Here is a 21,651-nt window from a genome sequence, read left to right as displayed (position 1 = left end):
CCAAGCCTTTGGAGCATGTCTGGGTAGGCTACATGATATACTGTCTCACTGAGCGAGCACACCGATGGGCTGAATACCTGCTTAAAGTTGAGAAACCATTGCGCGGAAAGTCCAAGTCGTTCAGTGCTATGTTCATGCACTTGTTCCAGGCTCTAGGGAAGGAAGATCCCCTATAATTTTTTTTGGGGGGGAGGTGATATTCCAGAGGCCAATGCAGAGCAGGAGGCTTTCACTCCAGAGCTCATTCCAGAGGCTGACGCAGAGCAGGAGGCCTTCACTCCAGAGCTCATTCCAGAGGCCAACTTAGAGCAGGAGGCCTTCGCTCCAGAGCTCACTCCAGAGGCTGACGCAGAGCGGGAAGCCTTTGCTCCAGAGCTCACTCCAGGGGCCGATGCAGAGCAGGAGACCTTCACTTCAGAGCTCGCTCCAGGGGCCGATGCAGAGCAGGAGGCCTTTGCTCCAGAGCTCGCTCCAGGGGCTGACGCAGAGCAGGAAGCCTTCGCTCCAGAGCTCACTCCAGGGGCCGACGCAGAGCAGGAGACCTTCACTTCAGTGCTCGCTCCAGGGGCCAATGCAGAGCAGGAGGCCTTCACTCCAGAGCTCACTCCAGGGGCCAACAGGGTGGTCTCAGCTCCAGATTTCAGCAAGAACAAGCTCTTGGACGCACTGCCCAGCTCACCTCGCTGCACGGCCCCAGCTTGGACGACCTCTTTTCTCTGCTGTCAGACATCAAGGATGTCGTTACCTCACTGCCCGGCCCCAGCTTAGACAATATCTTTGCTCTGCCACCGAACATCGAGGACGTTGTCACCCCACCACCAGGCCTTAGCAAGGACGAAACCATTGCTCAAACAAAGCTGATGCTTGTCTCTGAGTGCACATCTAAGCCCATGCCAAAGCCTCTGCCTGTGTCCTCATCCCCACTCAAGGCCCAACCAGAACCCAAACCTCCTCCTAGGCCCATGTTCTGGTGCCACGTCCCTCTCCAGCCAGAGTGGAGTGCTGATGGCATGGTATCCAGTGCCAGATCCTCATCCCCAGGGCCATTCGAGAGGGGTTTTAGCTCCCGGAGGGAGCTCTTTCGCATCTGTGTGCATTCGCACACGCATTGAACATCCACTCACGCATGCATGCTCTGAGCAGCGTGCACTTCTAAGACTAAGTACACGCACCTGTCCCGGATTAAAGCGCAATCAGCACGCGTTTAAAAGGATGCTGAGAACTCATGCACATTGCAAAGTACTGAGTTTCCTAGTGATCTTTACTGAGCTCAATGTTTGTATTGTCTTCCTGGTTTTGACTCGTGTTTTATATTTTTGGTTTCTGCTTTTGCCAAGGCTAGTCTGTTTGTGCCTTGCTCGACCTTTGCTTGTCTACTGTTGATGATTTTGCCTGCTGAATTGAATTGTTTCCCTGCATGCTTTTAGTAAACTCTTCTGCACTTGCATCTGCCTCCACTACCACCCATTACTGATAAACACAAGAGACTTACATTAGTTTTTATTTCTCCGTACAGTCCCCTCTGAAAGTACTAGAGCAGCAAGGCCAATTCTATAGTTTCTGCTGAAGACATTTGGATTTGAGATTAAAAAATGAATGCGACTATGTGAAGATAAGAATTTCAGCTTTCATTTTCTGATATTTACATCTAGATGTGTTACACAACCTAGAACATGGCATCTTTAGTGGAACACCACCCATTTTTTAGGTGAACAAAAATATATGAACAAATAGTCTTAAAGTAAATAACACTTTAATATTTGGTTGCATTCTTCATAACAGTCTTCACAGGTGATACTCAGGGTTCACACTCCATGTTGACATTCAGAGCTGTTAAAGCTGGATTTTTTTTTTTTAGATTTTGATAGCATATGCACTTTTATTTTTACCTGGATCATCACCAATCCTTCACAAAATTTCACAATAGGTGCGAGATGCTGTGACTTTTAGGCTTCTCCAGGTCTCTGTCTAACCATTAGACGACCAGGTGATGGGAAAAGCTGAAAATTGGACTCCGAGACGATGACCTTCTTCCAGTCCTCTACAGTCCAAACCTTATTCAAGATTCAAAGTGTTTGTCATATGCACAGTAAGGAACATGTCCTCCTGCACAATGAAATTCTTAGTTTGCCATCCACCATGAATGCCAAATTACAACAATAAATAGGTGGAAGAAATAATACAAAGTAAAAGAAATATAGTGCAAAATAAAGGTAATATAGTGCAAAATAGGCAGTATAATACAAAATAAGGCAATGATAGAACATAGCAGCGAAAAAGGACAGGAGTGTGCAAACGTGCAAACAAATGTAAACAGTCAAGGGCAGTTTACAAGGAGGTAGTCCATGGTTATAGATTCCTGTCAGCCGTTCCAGGAGTCTGATGGCATTGGGAAAGAAAGAGTTCTTTAATTTAAAAGTTCTACATTTCACACTTCTGTACCTCCGGCCTGAGGGTAGAAGTGTGAACAGTCCATGCTGGGTGTGGGTGGGGTCCTTGAGAATGGAGGCAGCTCTCCTGTGAACTCTGCAGTGGTAGATGCTCTGCAGAGAGAGCAGTGGAGTTCTGGTGATCCTCTCAGCAGTCTTCATCACTCTCTGTAGGCATTTGCAGTCCATAGCAGTAGTGCTGCCATACCACACAGTGATGCAGCTGGTCAGGATGCTCTCAATCGCGCAGCTGTAGAAGTTGCTGAGGATCTTGGGTGACATACCAAACTTCCTCAGCCTCCTCAGAAAGTACAGCCACTGTTGAGCCTTCCTAACCAGCTGTGTGGTGTTAGGTGTCCATGTGAGGTCCTCACTGATGTGAACACCTAGATATTTGAAGCTGATCACCCTCTCCACCTCAAGCTCCTGGATGAACAGTGGCTGATGAGGTCTCCTCTCCTTCCTCACGTCCACGATCATCTCTTTCATCTTGTCTGTGTTGAGGGTGAGGTTGTTGTCCTCACACCATGACACCAGACTGGCCACCTCCCTCCTGTAGACCACTTCATCTCTGCTAGTGATGCCTCTCATCACTACGGTGTCGTCCACGAATTTCAGGATGATGTTGTCCTTGCAGGAGGTGACACAGTTGTGGGTGAACAGGGTGTAGAGGATGGGGCTGAGGGCACATCCCTGTGGGGTACCAATGTTTGTGATAACGCTAGCTGAAGTCCTATTACTAATCCTGACAGTCTGGGGCCTGCCAGTCAGGAAATCGAGGAACCAGTCACAGAGGGTGGGGTGCAAACCAAGTGTGGACAGTTTATGGGTGAGTTTGTGGGGGATGACCATGTTAAAGGTGGAGCTGTAGTCAACAAAGAGCATTCTGAAGTAGGAGTCTTTTGTTTTCCAGGTGGGAGAGAGAATAATGGAGGGCAGCAGCAATGGCGTCTGAGGTGGACCTGTTGGGCCTGTAGGCATATTGCAGGGGGTCCGGTATACTGCTCTGAATGTGGGCCAGTATCACTCTCTCAAAGCACTTTGAGATGATTGGAGTGAGTGCTATTGGCCTGTAATCATTCAGGCAGGTAGGTGGGCTTTTCTTGGGATGATGGTTGTGGTCTTGAAGCAGGAGGGAATGGTGCTCTGGCTGAGGGAAAGGTTGAAAATAGCGGTGAAAACATCAGCCAGCTCATTGGCACATGCTCTGAGGGCTTGCCCAGGGATGTTGTCTGGTCCTGCTGCCTTCCTGGGGTTGATCTTCCTCAGAGCTTTGTGTACCTGGCCTGATGAGACTGTTGGTGGAGGGGGGGGTTGGGTGGTCCAGGTGTGTGTGTGTGTGTGTGTGTGTGCCTCCTCTCTATGCTGTAGCTAGAGGTCTCAAAATGGGTGTAAAAAGTGTTGAGGTCATCCAGCAGGTTGTCTGTGGAGCTGATGGTGCTGGTGGTGGTCCTGTAGTCTGTGATGTGCTGCAGGCCTTGCCACATCTGCCCAGGGTCAGCAGTAGAATAGAAGCTGTCCAGCTTCTCTCTGTACTGCCTCTTGGCCGCTGTTATGATCTTTAGCAAACTTCAGCCTGGTTCTTCTTTCTTCTTTGCTTCTCATTGATGAAGGGCTTCTTTCTAACTTTGCATGACTTCAACCTGCCCGGAGGAGCTGGTTTCAAACCGTCCTTGCTGTGCACTTAACCCCAACTACCATTTGCCATTCTTTCTGTAGATCACTTGATGTTATCCTATGGTTGTTGAGTGACATCCAAAGGAGCTGATGATCATCCTAGTCAGTGAAGAGTCGTTTTTGCCCTCTGCCAGTCTGTAACTGTTGTCCCCAATGTCTGCTGCTTGTCCCTCTTTTTTTTTTTTGTACCTTTCCCTCCTTATTCCTAACATTATTTAATTACTTTGACCGTTAAATTATTGATTGTGACTTTGATTTGTAATTTTTTACTTTAATATGTACATCTATGGAAAAAAATTAAGAGATCAGTTTTAATTGTGGTCACCATGATGGTATTACACAAGTCAAATACTGTATTGGAGCTCAATATTAGCTGATCTCATTTATTAGATGTATGACAGAGAGAAAGACTCACATTTAGACACAGGTGTACACAATATTCAGGTATTTATAGGTGCCATAGCAGGGGTCAGAGAAGAAATTATTTGTTGCAGGCACCTCCCAGCTGCTCTGTCCTTCACATCTGCAAAACAACATGTTTTCATTTAAATTGTATCCATATATACTAGTAATGTATTTTAATGATAACAGGCACGTATAGTAATAATAAAAGGTTACATTTCATTTAGTGAGTCTATTATCTTGCTACAATTTTATGAAATCCATCAGGTGTATTTAGTGGACAAATACTATGAAAATTTAGCACAAAATATACCACAAAACCCAAATAATACGTTCAATAAAAATGTTCAGTTATTTTTCATGAAATTGATATTTTATCTTTAATCTAGATTATTTCACGTCAAGTACTTGTGTGAAAGGTATTTTATGTGCAGAACTAGAACTATTATGTCCCTTCTTGTTTTTACTGCTATTGACAGAATAACTCAAGGGAAGCCAGCTTTCTCCCCAGTGGCCTCTCTTCAGTCTGAAAAGGACTGAGACTGGATTTTAAATTTGCTACCATGCAGATGTGACGGTGACTGAATTTTGGTGGTGGTGGTGGTGTACTTAATATTTGCATGTTATATAATCACCAGCTGTAATGATTTTATTTCTGAAGTTTACTTATCTGCGAGTTGATTGCGCAATAAAGTACAGTATCCTCTAAATGCAAACATAACACAGATGAGACTTGTGAGTTCATGAATTTACTGTCTAATCTGTGATTCAATATGCATATCAAACACAGTGCTCAAGCAGACAGGTGCAAAACGTTATCGAAAGGCAGAATACAAGTAAAAAGTCTGAGGTTGTTATACAAGCAGTCGCAGTTAAGAGATCAGCAAATTACACACATTAGGTTATTGTGGTGGCGTTGCAAAGGCAATTCATGTCAAGGGTTCAATAAAAATATATTTTTTAAAAAAGAGAATTTTTCCCCTTTTTTCTTGGCAAATCAACTTCAATTCTCCATGGTTACAAGGGTCCATCTCTGATGGACTCATATTTTCAAAGTCCTTCATAAATCTTCAGTGATATTCAAGTCAGGAGCAAGGATTCTTCTCTAGAGTTATTTTGGTTGTGTGATTCCCTTAATGCACATCCCTTGCCTGATTTGCAATGCGCAAATGCAATGTGTAAATTGTGCAGCAGATGCAGGTTAGGTATCAATGATGCTGCCTGATCTTTATCACGCGTATGTTAACAGTTTACAGCTCTAGTCAATCCTGCAACTCTCTTCAAGTGACTGCTGGCTTCTCCCTTGCGTTCCTTATCATAAGTGTGGGCATGCACTGTAAAGTCTTGTGTAGTAGATTTGTCCAAGGACAATTAGTAGTGGATCCAAAAACTTTCCACCTGCATATTATCAAGCTAATTCTACAGACTGGATTGTGCCTGTACTGACAAGGTCTTTGTTATGGCTCTGTAGCTTTTTCCACTTAAGTGTTGTTTAATAATGTTGTCCTTGAGAACTTTCAGTAGCTCCTTCATTTTCACCACAACTGCAACTTGTGAAATCTTCCCAACCACTGGCAATGTCTTTTATCTTTTCAGATGAAACCAGGCAATTTACATGAGAAAATTTGTGCAGGATTTATATCTCGATTTATATCTTGAGATTAATTTATGTTTCTATCACACACACACGCATACACTCACCGGCCACTTTATTAGGTACACCCATACGCCTGCTGTTTTATTCAGTTATCTAATCAGCCAATCCCTTGACAGCAGCACAATGCATAGAATCATGCAGATACAAATCAAGAACTTCAGTTAATGTTCACTTCCAACATCAGAATGGGAAAAATTACAATAAAGTGTGACTTTCACTGTGGTATGGGTGTTGGTGTCAGATGGGCTGGTTTGAGTATTTCAGAAACTGCTGATCTCCTGGGATTTTCACACATGACAGTCTCTAGAGTTTACACAGAATGATGTGAAAAACAAAAAAAACATTGTGTGAGCAACAGTTCTGTGGGTGGAAACGCCTTGTTGATAAGAGAGGTCAGAGGAAAATGGCCAGATTGGTTCGAGCTGCCAGGAAGGCTATAGCAACACATATAATCATTCTTTACAACCGTGCTGAGCAGAAAAGCATCTCAGCATGCAACAGCAGAAGATCACATTGGGTTCCACTCCTGCAGCCCAGACCAGGAATCTTAGAATCAAGAACAAGTTCCCATTAAAGTGGCCGGTGAGTGTATATTTATCATTTGCATACAAATATCAATTGGTTTACTTTCTTTACTGACACAGATGAAAATGAAAACACTGCATTCAACAAAGCTCAGCTTTGGAAAGGGAAGAGAGATAAGACGGTGCACATAACCACCATGCCATCCTTTGAATTGACTAACAATTCTCTCACGAATTTTGGCACAAAGGAATGGGCCCCAACCCATCCTTGTTTGCAAAGACTGATCCTTTGGTACATGCTCCTTTTATACCTAATCATGTTACCAATTAACCTGCTTAAGGCCCAGTCACACAGCCGATCACGCATAAATCACGTATAAATCACGTATAAAGTTGGCTTGTGCGTGATTGTCAGTGGAGAAATTGACCATTTTTTGGGGGTGTGCATGGTCGAAAATCACCGATTAATTGCGCATGAACTATGTACAAATCACTTACAATCACTTACAAATCACGCACATCAGCGCATAGGGTCAAAAGAGGGACAATTTCTGGTTTTTATTGACGAACACTCCACGCATAAACTGCGTATGAACCACGTATAAGCACGCATGAACCGCACACTAGCACTGATGAACGACGCATAGAGCGCGCATGGATCAAGTGTTTTATGCGTTAATACTTTTTTGTCAGTGATTGTCAGTGGATATCAGTGAAATGTACGTGTTACTACAGCGAGACATGCGTGATATGTGCGTTATTCATCAGTGAAAAGTCATCGACGTGCGCGGTAGCGGTAAATTTCTTGCGATCAACCACTAACGGTCCACGCATATGTCGCGCATTGTCCGCGTCAGAACTACGGCAAAGGACGCACGAATTACGTTAAACGGCGCACAATCGCGCATACTTGTGCGTGATCAATATTTTTGAGCAGCTCAAAACCTGGAATCGCGTACAAACCCGATTCGTCGAACATCCACTGACAACTACTGATGCTCCACGTCAAAAAAACTTATGAATTACGCACAGCACTGATGAATCGTGCACGACTCGAAATTTATGCGCAATTCATGCGTAAATCGTAAGTTTTGGCTGTGTGACTGGGCCTTTACTGTGGAATCTTCCAAAATGGTGTTATATGAATATCCTACAAACATTTCAGTCTTATTTTGCCTCTGTCCCAACTTCTTTTTTTTGAGTGTGCTGCAGGCATTAAATTCTAACTTTGTTTAAATTTACAAAATACAATTAAGTTGGTCACTAAAACTGAGTGGCATGGTGGTGTAGTGGTTCGCACTGTCACCTCACAGCAAGAAGGTCCTGGGTTTGAGCCCAGTGGCCGAGGAGGGCCTTTCTGCGTGGAGTTTGCATGCTGTGTCTGTGTGGGTTTCCTCTGGGTGCTCCGGTTTCCCCTGCAGTCCAAAGGCATGCAGGTTAGGCTAATCGGTGGCTCTAAATTGACCATAGGTGTGAATGGTTGTCTGTGTCAGCCCTGCGATGACCTTGCGACTTGTCCCCTGCCTCTCACCCATAGTCAGCTGGGATAGGCTCCAGCTTGCCTGCGACCCTGTAGGACAGGATAAGAGGCTACAGATAATGGATGGATGGTCACTAAAACTACTGAAAATCTTTTTTTTGTATTTTCATCAGTTAAATAAAGGTTCACGTCAATGAACAAATCAAAGATTTTTGTTTTCATTGCATTTTGGAAAAATATCCCAACTTTTCTGTTAATGGGGTTCGTACATACAACTAATATAACCATATGGGCTCAGGAGTATTTTGGCAAACTTTTGTCAAGTGCTATAATATGGAGTTACATCCACAACTGCCAGTTGAAACTTTACTGTGCAAAAAAAAAAAAAGCCTTATGTTAATTGTTCCCAGAAGTGCCGTTGACTTCTCTGGGCTGATTTCCCGCCAAAAAACCCAAGATGTTACATGTGATACCATCGGACAAAGGTCTCTATACATCAATGAACTTGCATGCAAAAATATTGAAACATTAATAGAAAACATCCCTCCAAATGTCAGGTTACTTCAATGTATACAAAAGATTTCCTTCTTTCTAAAGTAAATCAGTTACCTTTCTACAATTACATGCAACTCAGACTCCAAAAATATTAAGACACTCTGTTAAATGTAAATAGAAACAGAATGCAATGATTTGCAAATCCTTTTTGACATATATTCAATTGCATACAATACAAAAACAAGATATTTAATGTTTAAACTGTTAAATTTATTGGGTGTTTTGGTTTGTTTTTTTTTTTTTTGTAAATATACATGAATTCTAAATTTGGTGACTGCAACACATTCCAAAAAGTTGGGACAGCGACATGTTTACCACTGTGTTACATCACCATTTCTTTTAACAACACAAAATAATTATTTGGGAACGAAGGACACTAATTGTTGAAGGGTTTTTTTTTTCCATTCTTGCCTTGATATACAATTTCAGTTGCTCAACAGTCTGGCGTCTTGTATTTTGCGCCTCATAACGCACCACACATTTTCAATGGGAGTCAGGCCAGATTAGCACCCGCACATTTTTACTATGATGCTGCTGTAACAAATGCAGAATGTAGTCATGCTAGAAAAAGGGTACCTGTCTTTAGGACTTTTATATCAAGTGCTACTGATACGCTTAATGGCATTTAGCACTCTGTTTTCATTCTTTGCACTAATCTGGAACCGTGTATCCTGACACATTGCCTCTTTGCATATTTGTACTTTCCATTTCCTTTTTTGCTGATGTTCTTGATGTGGTCCTTTGTATTTGTCATTATGCTGCATAACAAATTTCCCCTAATGGGACAATAAAGAGGACCTGGACCTGAAAGTAGGGACATCCCTGAAACTGATGCTGTCTGGATGGCAGCATATGTTGCTCCAAAACTTGTATGTACCTTTCAGCATTAATAGTGCCTTCACAGATGTGTGATTTACCCATTCCATGGGCACGAAACCCCACACACACACTATCTGAGATGCTGGCAGATCTTTGTACTTTGTACTGTTAACAATCTGGATGGTCCTTTTCCTCTTTTGCCTGGGGAACACAACATCCATGATTTCCAAAAACAATTTAAAATGTGGACTTGTCAGACCACAGCACACTTTTCCAGTTTGCGCCAGTTCATCTCAGATGAAACTGGGCCCAGAGAATTTGGTGGCATTTCTGGATGTTGTTGATATATGGCTTTTGATTCGCATGGTAGATGCAGCGATGAACTGTGTTTGATGACAACAGTTTTTCAAAGTGATCCTAAACCCATGTAGTAATGTCCTTTATACAATTTATACAAGGTTTTCGGCCTTGCCCCTTATGTGCAAATATTTCAATAGAATGTAGAAAATTTTTGATGATTTTACAGCTTGTCGATTGTGAAAGCCCTAAATTCCTTGCAATACATGAGAAATGTTGTTATTAAACTGTTGGACTATTTGCCAATGTAGTTTTTCACAAAGTGGTGAACCTCTCCCCATCCTTCCTTGTGAATGACTCAACCTTTCCAATTCCAAACAGGTGTTTTTTGAGCGTTCCGTAACTTTCCCAGTGTTTTTTCTTTTTTTTTTCCCGTCCCAACTTTGTTTTCAAGCATGTTTGTATTTTAATTGACAGCTGGTGCCAATCTGTCTGTACTCCATGTGTACATTTTCTGATTAAGTCAAGGCCAGGTGCAGATAAACAGATGGTGATGAGAGCTTCATGGTGTTACATTTCACCGAGATGTCAAATAAAATTTATACACAAATGTTTATTTCTAAACTGACCTGATAGCAATGAACATTATTTAGTTGAGGATTTTACTTTCCTAACTTTATTCAACTAGAATATATCATCATTCTTGATCATTTAGTGAAGTATGGACTCACATTACTTGAATTACAGGTGACAACATCTATAATTTAGTCAAAGCATATATATACAGTGGTGCTTGAAAGTTTGGGAACCCTTTAGAATTTTCTATATTTCTGCATAAACATGACCTAAAACATCATCAGATTTTCACACAAGTCCTAAAAGTAGATAAAGAGAACCCAGTTAAACAAATAAAACAAAAATATTATACTTGGTCATTTATTTATTGAGGAAAATGATCCAATATTACATATCTGTGAGTGGCAAAATTATGTGAACCTTTGCTTTCAGTATCTGGTGTGACCCCCTTGTGCAGCAATAACTGCAACTAAACGTTTCCGGTAACTGTTGATCAGTCCTGCACACCGGCTTGGAGGAATTTTAGCCCATTCCTCCATATAGAACAGTTTCAACTCTGGGACGTTGGTGGGTTTCCTCACATGAACTGCTAGCTTCAAGTCCTTCCACAACATTTCGATTAGATTAAGGTCAGGACTTTGACTTGGCCATTCCAAAACATTAACTTTATTCTTCTTTAACCATTCTTTGGTAGAACGACTTGTGTGCTTAGGGTCATTGTCTTGCTGCATAACCCACCTTCTCTTGAGATTCAGTTCATGGACAGATGTCCTGACATTTTCCTTTAGAATTCACTGGTATAATTCAGAATTAATTGTTCCATCAATGATGGCAAGCCGTCCTGGCCCAGATGCAGCAAAACAGGCCCAAACTATGATACTACCACCACCATGTTTCACAGATGGGATAAGGTTCTTATGCTGGAATGCAGTGGTTTCCTTTCTCCAAACATAATGCTTCCCATTTAAACCAAAAAGCTCTATTTTGGTCTCATCCATCCACAAAACATTTTTCCAATAGCCTTCTGGCTTGTCCACATGATCTTTAGCAAACTGCAGACGAGCAGCAATGTTCTTTTTGGAGAGCAGTGACTTTCCTTGCAACCCTGCCATGCACACCATTGTTGTTCAGTCTTCTCCTGATGGTGGACTTATGAACATTAACATTAGCCACATTAGCCAATGTAAGAGAGGCCTTCAGTTGCTTAGAAGTTACCCTGGGGTCCTGTGTGACTTTGCCGACTGTTACACGCCTTGCTCTTGGAGTGAACTTTATTGGTCGACCACTCCTGGGGAGGGTAACAATGGTCTTGAATTTCCTCAATTTGTACACAGTCTGTCTGACTGTGGATTGGTGGAGTCCAAACTCTTTAAAGATGGTTTTGTAACCTTTTCCAGCCTGATGAACATCAACAATGCTTTTTCTGAGGTCCTCATAAATCTCCTTTGTTCATGCCATGATACACTTCCACAAACGTGTTGTGAAGATCAGACTTTGATAGATCCCTGTTCTTTAAATAAAACAGGGTGCCCACTCACACCTGATTGTCATCCCATTGATTGAAAACACCGGACTCTAATTTCACCTTCAAATTAACTGCTAATCCTAGAGGTTCACATACTTTTGCCACAGATATGTAATATTGGATCATTTTCCTCAATAAATAAATGACCAAGTATAATATTTTTGTCTCATTTGTTTAACTGGTTTTTCTTTATCTACTTTTAGGACTTGTGTGAAAATCTGATGATGTTTTAGGTCATATTTCTGCAGAAATATAGAAAATTCTAAAGGGTTCACAAACTTTCAAGCACCACTGTATATACATATATGTTTCGTATTTTAGATTGTTCATAGTAGCCACTGTTTACCTTGATGACGCTTTGCACAATATTGGCATTATCTTAACCAGCTTCTATGGACCTATTTGACAACTTAAGTAATCCATATTATGTCAAGAACCACTCAACTAAGTAAAGAGAAATGACAGTCCATCATTACTTTAAGATATGAAATGTTTTTTAATTCCTAAAAATAAAGACAAAACACTGATTTATTGTGTCCAAATTTTTAGGCAAAGATACGAAGTTTATCTTCAAGTGGTGTAATATAATTTTCAACATGAGAAGATAAACTTCATATCTTTGCACCACCATGTAATGTTCTTTATATTATATGGACACATTCACAAACAGAAACTACCCAACTTAATCAAAACAATTCATTGATTTCCTCATGAGTGACATATTGGTGATTATTATACATACAGGACACTTTTTCCATGGAATAAAAACGCATTCTATTCCCTTCTAGCAGGTTTCATTTGTTTCGTTCAATAGCATGCAATATTATTAGCATATCACTTATCCTACATGTATTACACCACTCTACCCAATGGAGAATGAGCGTTGAATATGGTTTACAATATTGCATGTTGTCAAGACAACATGACGTCACCTATTGGAGCTGATGCGAATATCCAGTGAGAAAGTTTTCTGCTGCGCATATGGAGAAGCATTGCTTTGTCTGCTGGGAAAAAGAAAGATGCCTTGAACACCCGAAAGGCTACCAAACCTTCAATAGATATTCTTGACATATATTGACAAGAGAAAAACATACCAACAGACATCAAAAAACTGGAAAAGAGACATGTTGGAGATGTAAAACTTACACACTAGTGAATGACTGTGACAATTTGTCAACAAACATGAGTGCCAGGTTTGCTTCATTAGAAACGGAAGATTGAGAGAGAATTTTGGCTGTCAGGTTGCTCCGTTGTGCGTAGTTGTGTTGTCGATGTTGATTTTAAAAGTAATTAAGTAAATTACACAGGGAAATTAATGCTTAAATCTGAGTGAAAAATACTGTGGCAAGCCTGCGTGGATGAAGAGTCTGGAGACAGAAATCTTAGTTTCTCGGTCGTTAGCCTGTGCTACTTGCTCTCAATAGCACTGGCTTGCCTGCTTTATTAGCATTCGCTAACACTACTGATGAATGCTACACCGGCTGGAAGGTGACTTTACTGCTGTGCTGACAGTGCAGAGTCGCGGGTAAGCTAGCACTAGCCTTCGAAAATGCTGATATGTTGATATGAAGAGAGTGTGCATGTATAATAATAATAATAATAATATTGGCTGGCTTTTTCCATGTTTTATCAGATATATTCCATACAGTGGTGCTTGAAAGTTTGTGAACCCTTTAGAATTTTCTATATTACTGTATAAATATAACCTAAAACATCATCAGATTTTCACACAAGTCCTAAAAGTAGATAAAGAGAACCCAGTTAAACAAATGAGAAAAAAATATTACACTTGGTCATTTATTTATTGAGGAAAATGATTCAATATTACATATCTGTGAGTGCCAAAAGTATGTGAACCTCTAGGATTAACAGTTAATTTGAAGGTGAAATTAGAGTCAGGTGTTTTCAATCAGTGGGATGACAATCAGGTGTGAGTGGGCACCCTGTTTTATTTAAAGAACAGGGATCTATCAAAGTCTGATCTTCACAACACATGTTCGTGGAAGTGTATCATGGCATGAACAAAGGAGATTTCTGAGGACCTCAGAAAAAACATTGTTGATGCTCATCAGGCTGGAAAATGTTACAAAACCATCTCTAAAGAGTTTGGACTCCACCAATCCACAGTCAGACAGGTTGTGTACCAATGGAGGAAATTCAAGACCATTGTTACCCTCCCCAGGAGTTGTTGACCAACAAAGATCACTCCAAGAGCAAGGCGTGTAATAGTCGGTGAGGTCACGAAGGACCCCAGGGTAACTTCTAAGCAACTGAAGGCCTCTCTCATATTGGCTAATGTTAATGTTCATGAGTCCACCATCAGGAGAAGACTGAACAACAATGGTGTGCATGGCAGGGTCACAAGGAGAAAACCACTGCTCTCCAAAAAGAACATTGCTGCTCGTCTGCAGTTTGCTAAAGATCACGTGGACAAGCCAGAAGGCTACTGGAAAAATGTTTTGTGGACGGATGAGACCAAAATAGAACTTTTTGGTTTAAATGAGAAGCGTTATGTTTGGAGAAAGGAAAACACTGCATTCCAGCATAAGAACCTTATCCCATCTGTGAAACATGGTAGTGGGAGTGTCATGGTTTGGACCTGTTTTGCTGCATCTGGGCCAGGACGGCTTGCCATCATTGATGGAACAATGAATTCTGAATTATACCAGCGAATTCTAAAGGAAAATGCCAGTACATCTGTCCATGAACTGAATCGCAAGAGAAGGTGGGTCATGCAGCAAGACAACGATCCTAAGCACACAAGTCATTCTACCAAGGAATGGTTAAAGAAGAATCAAGTTAATGTTTTGGAATGGCCAAGTCAAAGTCCTGACCTTAATCCAATCGAAATGTTGTGGAAGGACCTGAAGCGAGCAGTTCACGTGAGGAAACCCACCAACATCCCAGAGTTGAAGCTGTTCTGTACGGAGGAATGGGCTAAAATTCCTCCAAGCCGGTGTGCAGGACTGATCAACAGTTACTGGAAATGTTTAGTTGCAGTTATTGCTGCACAAGGGGGTCACACCAGATACTGAAAGCAAAGGTTCACATACTTTTGCCACTCACAGATATGTAATATTGGATCATTTTCCTCAATAAATAAATGGCCAAGTATAATATTTTTGTCTCATTTGTTTAACTGGGTTCTCTTTATCTACTTTTAGGACTTGTGTGAAAATCTGATGATGTTTTAGGTCATATTTTTGCAGAAATATAGAAAATTCTAAAGGGTTCACAAACTTTCAAGCACCACTGTATATCGGATATACTTCATACACACACATACTGTGTGTGTGTGTGTATATATATATATATATATATATATATATATATATATATATATATATATATATATACAGTATTATATAAAGTACCAGCCAAAAGTTTGGACACACTTTCTAATTCAACATATATGGACACAAGTGTTTTATTGGGAAATACGCCACTTGTATTTTTCATACGAGTGACATTCGGGACATGGAGAATCAAAACTGTAACATAAATCTCTATATGTCACTCGTGAGGAAATCAATGAATTGTTTTAATAAATTTGCGCCCTTTTTGTTTGTGAATGTGTTGATATAATAAAAAGAAAATCATGGATTGGCTTGAAGATATGAAGTTTATCTTCTTGTGTTGAAAAACTCGCATTTTTCATACAAAATACATGGCGGATCTGAGTGACATATTTTCCTATATTTCACTCCGATGACGTCACTCCGAATGTTTTCCCACTGACTTGATGCGCATTGTAAAAATTGTGAATGGGTTCAAAATTAAAATTTTGTTTTTGTGGATGTGTCCACAAGATATGAAGTTTATCTTGTCATTTTGAAAAGTCAGACAAATATATATATTCATCACTCAAATATAAACATTGTATCTAGATTAGATTAGATTAGATTAGATTAGATTAGATTAGATTAGATTAGATTAGATTAGATAAAACTTTATTGATCCCTTTGGGTGGGTTCCCTCAGGGAAATTAAGATTCCAGCAGCATCATTACAGATAAACAGAGAAAATAAATAGAGAAAACTTCTAGATAAGGGGCGGCACGGTGGTGTAGTGGTTAGCGCTGTCGCCTCACAGCAAGAAGGTCCTGGGTTCGAGCCCCGGGGCCGGCGAGGGCCTTTCTGTGCGGAGTTTGCATGTTCTCCCCGTGTCCGCGTGGGTTTCCTCCGGGTGCTCCGGTTTCCCCCACAGTCCAAAGACATGCAGGTTAGGTTAACTGGTGACTCTAAATTGACCGTAGGTGTGAATGTGAGTGTGAATGGTTGTCTGTGTCTATGTGTCAGCCCTGTGATGACCTGGCGACTTGTCCAGGGTGTACCCCGCCTTTCGCCTGTAGTCAGCTGGGATAGGCTCCAGCTTGCCTGCGACCCTGTAGAAGGATAAAGCGGCTAGAGATAATGAATGAATGAATGAACTTCTAGATAAATTAAAATAAATTATTTACATATACAAATATAAAAAGAATAAGATATGGGGGGGCGGCACGGTGGTGTAGTGGTTAGCGCTGTCGCCTCACAGCAAGAAGGTCCGGGTTCGAGCCCCATGGCCGGCGAGGGCCTTTCTGTGTGGAGTTTGCATGTTCTCCCCGTGTCCGCGTGGGTTTCCTCCGGGTGCTCCGGTTTCCCCCACAGTCCAAAGACATGCAGGTTAGGTTAACTGGTGACTCTAAATTAACCGTAGGTGTGAGTGTGAATGGTTGTCTGTGTCTATGTGTCAGCCCTGTGATGACCTGGCGACTTGTCCAGGGTGTACCCCGCCTTTCGCCCGTAGTCAGCTGGGATAGGCTCCAGCTTGCCTGCGACCCTGTAGAACAGGATAAAGCGGCTAGAGATAATGAGATGAGATGAAGATATGGGGGGAAGGAGGGGAAAAAAGGGGGCAGTGGCAGGAGAGATATTGCACTTTATATTGCACATTATATTGCACATTGTCTTCGCGCAACTGTGTAATATCCTCTATGTATATAATACAATTGTGTCTTAAAAGTCCATCATCAACACTTCTCCAATGATTTTGCATAATATTGCAGCAGAGGTTTGCAGAGAGTCAGCTTGGTTATTGGTTATGAGGATGTCAGTATTGGATCAGTATCAGTGTGTGATTCGTGAACATCCTGAATTCTGCATTGTTTTCACAAATCCAACACTGCTTAAATCCCCCCCATAAACTCTATAGACTACTTACGGGCCTTGATACAGTCATAAGTGGTGTTGTAGTACTTCTAGGTTCCTTTAGGGATCAGGGGCGCCTAATAAATCCGTCTTTAACTGACAGATTTTTAGTCCATTACATCTGTTTGGGATAAAAAGACCAAATGCTCTCACCAAGGTTATCATGTTGGGTTATTTGCAATTTATCTGCAGTTCAAACTCTGTCATGTAGAAATCCATTCATTTCAATTCATCACACAGGAAATATAAAAATGCAGCTGTATATTCAAGTACTGCAAAGAAAAAAAAAAACAATGTCCATATAAGGTTATCCATATAAGGAAATATAGAAAATTCTAAAGGGTTTAAAATTTTGTAAGTTTGCCCACTGGCAAAGATATGAACAGTCTATAATTTTAAGGGTAGGTTTATTTTAACAGTGAGAGATAGAATATCAAAAAGAAAATCCAGAAAATCACATTTTATAAAATATATAAATTGATTTGCATTTCATTGAGTGAAATAAGTATTTGATCCCCGACCAACCATTAAGAGTTCTGGCTCCCACAGACCAGTTAGACACTCCTCCTAATCAACTCATTACCTGCATTAAAGACAGCTGTCTTAAATTGACACCTGTATAAAAGACACCTGTCCACAGAAACAATCAATCAATCAGACTCCAACCTCTCCAACATGGGCAAGACCAAAGAACTGTCTAAGGATGTCAGGGACAAGATTGTAGAGCTGTACAAGGCTGGACTGGGCTACAAAACCATAAGCAAGAAGCTGGGTGAGAAGGAGACAACTGTTGGTGCAATAGTTGGAAAATGGAAGAAATACAAAATGACCATCAATCGACCTCGGTCTGGGGCCCCACGCAAGATCTCACCTCGTGGGGTATCAAGGATCACGAGAAAGGTGAGAGATCAGCCTAGAACTACATGGGAGGAGCTTGTGAATGATCTTAAGGCAGCTGGGACCACAGTCACCAAGAAAACCATTGGTAACACATTACACCGTAATGGATTAAAATCCTGCAGTGCCCGCACGGTCCCCCTGCTCAAGAAGGCACATGTGCAGGCCCGTCTGAAGTTTGCCAATGAACACCTGAATGATTCTGAGAGTGATTGGGAGAAGGTGCTGTGGTCAGATGAGACCAAAATCGAGTTCTTTGGCATTAACTCAACTCGCCGTGTTTGGAGGAAGAAAAATGCTGACTATGACCCGAAGAACACCATCCCCACTGTCAAGCATGGAGGTGGAAACATTATGCTTTGGGGGTGTTTCTCTGCTAAGGGCACAGGACTACTTCACTGCATCAACGGAAGAATGGATGCGGCCATGTACTGTAAAATCCTGAGTGACAACCTCCTTCCCTCTGCCAGGACACTGAAAATGGGTCATGGATGGGTCTTCCAGCACGACAATGACCCAAGACATACAGCCAAGGCAACAAAGGAGTGGCTCAAGAAGAAGCACATTAAGGTCATGGAGTGGCCTAACCAGTCTCCGGACCTTAATCCCATAGAAAACCTATGGAGGGAGCTGAAGCTCTGAGTTGCAAAGTGACAGTCTCAAAACCTTAATGATCTAGAGATGATCTGCAAGGAGGAGTGGACCAAAATTCCTCCTGACTTGTGCACAAACCTGGTCATCAACTACAAGAAATGTCTGACCGCTGTGCTTGCCAACAAGGGTTTTGCCGCCAAATACTAAGTCTTGTTTGCTAGAGGGTTCAAATACTTATTTCACTCAAAGAAATGCAAATCAGTTTATATCTTTTATATGAAGTTATTTTCTGGATTTTCTGTTTGATGTTTTGTCTCTCACAGTTAAAATAAACCTACCATTAAAATTATAGAATGTTCATTTCTTTGTCAGTGGACAAACTTACAAAATCAGCAAGGGATCAAATAATTATTTCCTCCACATATATATATATATATATATATATATATATATATATATATATATATATATATATATATATATATATATATATATATATATATAAAAAATTCCAAAAAAGTTGGGACAACGTGTAAGACATAAATCAAAAGAGAATGTGATGATTTGCAAATCATGGAAACATTATATTTAATTGAAAATAGTACAAAGACAGCATATCAAATATTGGAACTGAGATTTTTTTTTGGGGGGGATATATGCTCATTTTGAATTTGATGTCAGCAACACGTTTCAGAAAAGTTGGGACGGGGCATGTCTACCAGTTGCATCAGTTCTAGTTTTAACAACACTTTAAATTTTTGGGAACTGAGGAGACCAATTCCTGAAATGTTGTTGGGAACTGAAATGTTGTCCCATTCTTGCCTGACATACAATTTCAGCTCATCAACATTACGGGATCTCCATTCTCGTATTTTACACTTCATAATGTACCAAATATTTTCAGTAAGAGACAGGTCTGGACTGCAGGCAGGCCAGTTTAGCACCTGGACTCTTTTACTATGGAGCCATGCAGTTGTAATACATGCAGAATGCGGGTGAAATATAGGCAAAATTATTAAAGTATAACCCTATATTTCAATTAAATATAGGGTTTCCATGATTGGCAAATCATCACATTCTGGGTTTTTTTATTTAACTTTTTGAAATTGGGGTTGTGTATATATGGGCCTTTCTGTGTGGAATTTGCATTTCCTCTCCATGCCTGCTTGTTTCCTCCAGGTGCTTCAGTTTCCTCAGACAGTACAAGGACATGCAAATTTGGTCAGCTAGCTCCTCTGAATTACCCATAGGTGTGAATGTGAGTGTGAATGGTTGTTTGTCTCTGTGTTAGTTCTATGAAAGTTTTGCAGCTTTCCCAGGGTGTACTCCCACCTCTCACCCAAAATCAAAACATCTGGTACTGACCTGACAGCAAACCAAACAGCAATAATAACTAAACTGCATTTCCACAGAGAAAATGCAGTGTGTGTTTGCTCAGCTATAGGAGAGGGTCACCAACAGTAATTGGATCAGACATGACCCCACGCTCTAAAATTCTTTTTGTACATGATCAATAGTTGGTGATGGCTACATCTGAAGAAGGCGCTCTAAAATCTCGGTTTTAAATGGCTCAGCTCGCAGCATGATTGCACAGATGCAGCAAACCATTAACATCAAATATGCTAACATGCTAATGTGAACATGCTAACAGCTAGCATGCTAAAATGCTAATGGATAACATGTTAACTTTTAATGCTAACACACTAAAGCTAATGTGCTAATGGCTAGCATGCGATCATGCTACAGCTAATATGCTAACTGTTAGCATGCTAATATGCTATCGGCAAACATGTTAACAGCTAGCATGGTAACATGCTAACAGTTAGTATGCCAACAGACCCTGGATTTTGGATTTGTTGCTTGTAACCGTCTGGATGGCCCTTTTCATCTTTGGTCCAGAGCACACGATGTCCATATCTTCCAAAAAAGACCCAGAATACTGATTCATCTGACAACAATACACCTTTCCATTGTGAGATGGTCCATCCCAGATGCCTCTGAGACCCGAGAAGTCAACAGCGCTTCTCGACACAGTTAACATAAAGTTTCCTTTTTGCACAGTCAAGTTTTAACTGGCATTTGTGGATGTATCTCCATATTGTAGTGCTTGACCAAGGTTTGCCAAAGTAATCCCAAGCCTATGTCACATCACATGGGCTTGGGATCACCACATCAGCAATAGATGAATGTTCTTGATGCAGCACTGTCTGAGGGATCAGAGCGCACAGGTGTTCAGCTTAGGCCTTGCGCTTTATGCACTAAAACTCCTCCAGATTCTTTGAATCTTTGAATGATATTATGCCCCATAGAGGGTGGAATATCCAAATCCCTTCATATCTTTCTTTGAGGAACATTATTTTTAAACATTGTGATAATTTTCTCACACATTTGGTAACAAACTGGAAATTCTTGGCCTATCTCTGCTCCCAAAAGATTGTCATTCCTGAATACTGAGATTTATTTATTTATTTAACCAAATCATGATTACAGTCACCTTTTGACATGACCTGTTTCAAATCACATCATTATTTAATTGATTCACCTCATTACTGTCCCTAAATTGCCATGTCCTAACTTTTTTGGAATGTGTTGCAGGCCTGAAATGCAGGAATGGCTGTACTGTATACTAACAAATGAAATAAAGTTGACCAGACAAAACATGAAATATCTTGGATTCATACTGTCTGCAATGACATACAAATCAAAGTAAATTTAGAAATCACTGCTTTCTTTTTTCATCTCAAGCCACTTTATCCTGTTCTACAGGGTCACAGGCAAGCCAGAGCCCATCCCAGCTGACTACAGGCAAAAGGCAGGGTACACCCTGGACAAGTCACCAGGTCATCACAGGGCTGACACATAGATACAGACAACCATTCAGACTCACTTTAGAATCACCAGTTAACCTAACCTGCATGTCTTTGGGGGAAACCAGAGCACCCGGAGGAAACCCACGCGGACAACATGCAAACTCTGCCCAGAAAGGCCCTCGCCGGCCACGGAGCTTGAACCCAGACCTTCTTGCTGTGAGGC

At 41.1% G+C, this 21,651-nt stretch overlaps 1 protein-coding gene across 1 annotated transcript in view; it reads left to right on the top strand.

The window, feature by feature from the left end:
- Positions 1 to 890: 890 nt before the first annotated feature.
- The window catches only part of LOC132893496 (rhamnose-binding lectin-like), a 42,453-nt gene continuing 21,692 nt past the window's right edge, over positions 891 to 21,651 (top strand). Inside the window, exons 1-3 of the mRNA XM_060932692.1 lie at positions 891 to 1,013; positions 19,910 to 19,938; positions 20,158 to 20,198. Of these exons, the coding sequence (XP_060788675.1) occupies positions 891 to 1,013; positions 19,910 to 19,938; positions 20,158 to 20,198 (193 nt within the window). The remainder of the gene's footprint in view (positions 1,014 to 19,909; positions 19,939 to 20,157; positions 20,199 to 21,651) is intronic.

This window comes from Neoarius graeffei, chromosome 10 (genome assembly GCF_027579695.1).
Source record: "Neoarius graeffei isolate fNeoGra1 chromosome 10, fNeoGra1.pri, whole genome shotgun sequence".
Taxonomy (NCBI): domain Eukaryota; kingdom Metazoa; phylum Chordata; class Actinopteri; order Siluriformes; family Ariidae; genus Neoarius; species Neoarius graeffei.
This window is presented reverse-complemented; position numbering and strand designations above follow the sequence as displayed.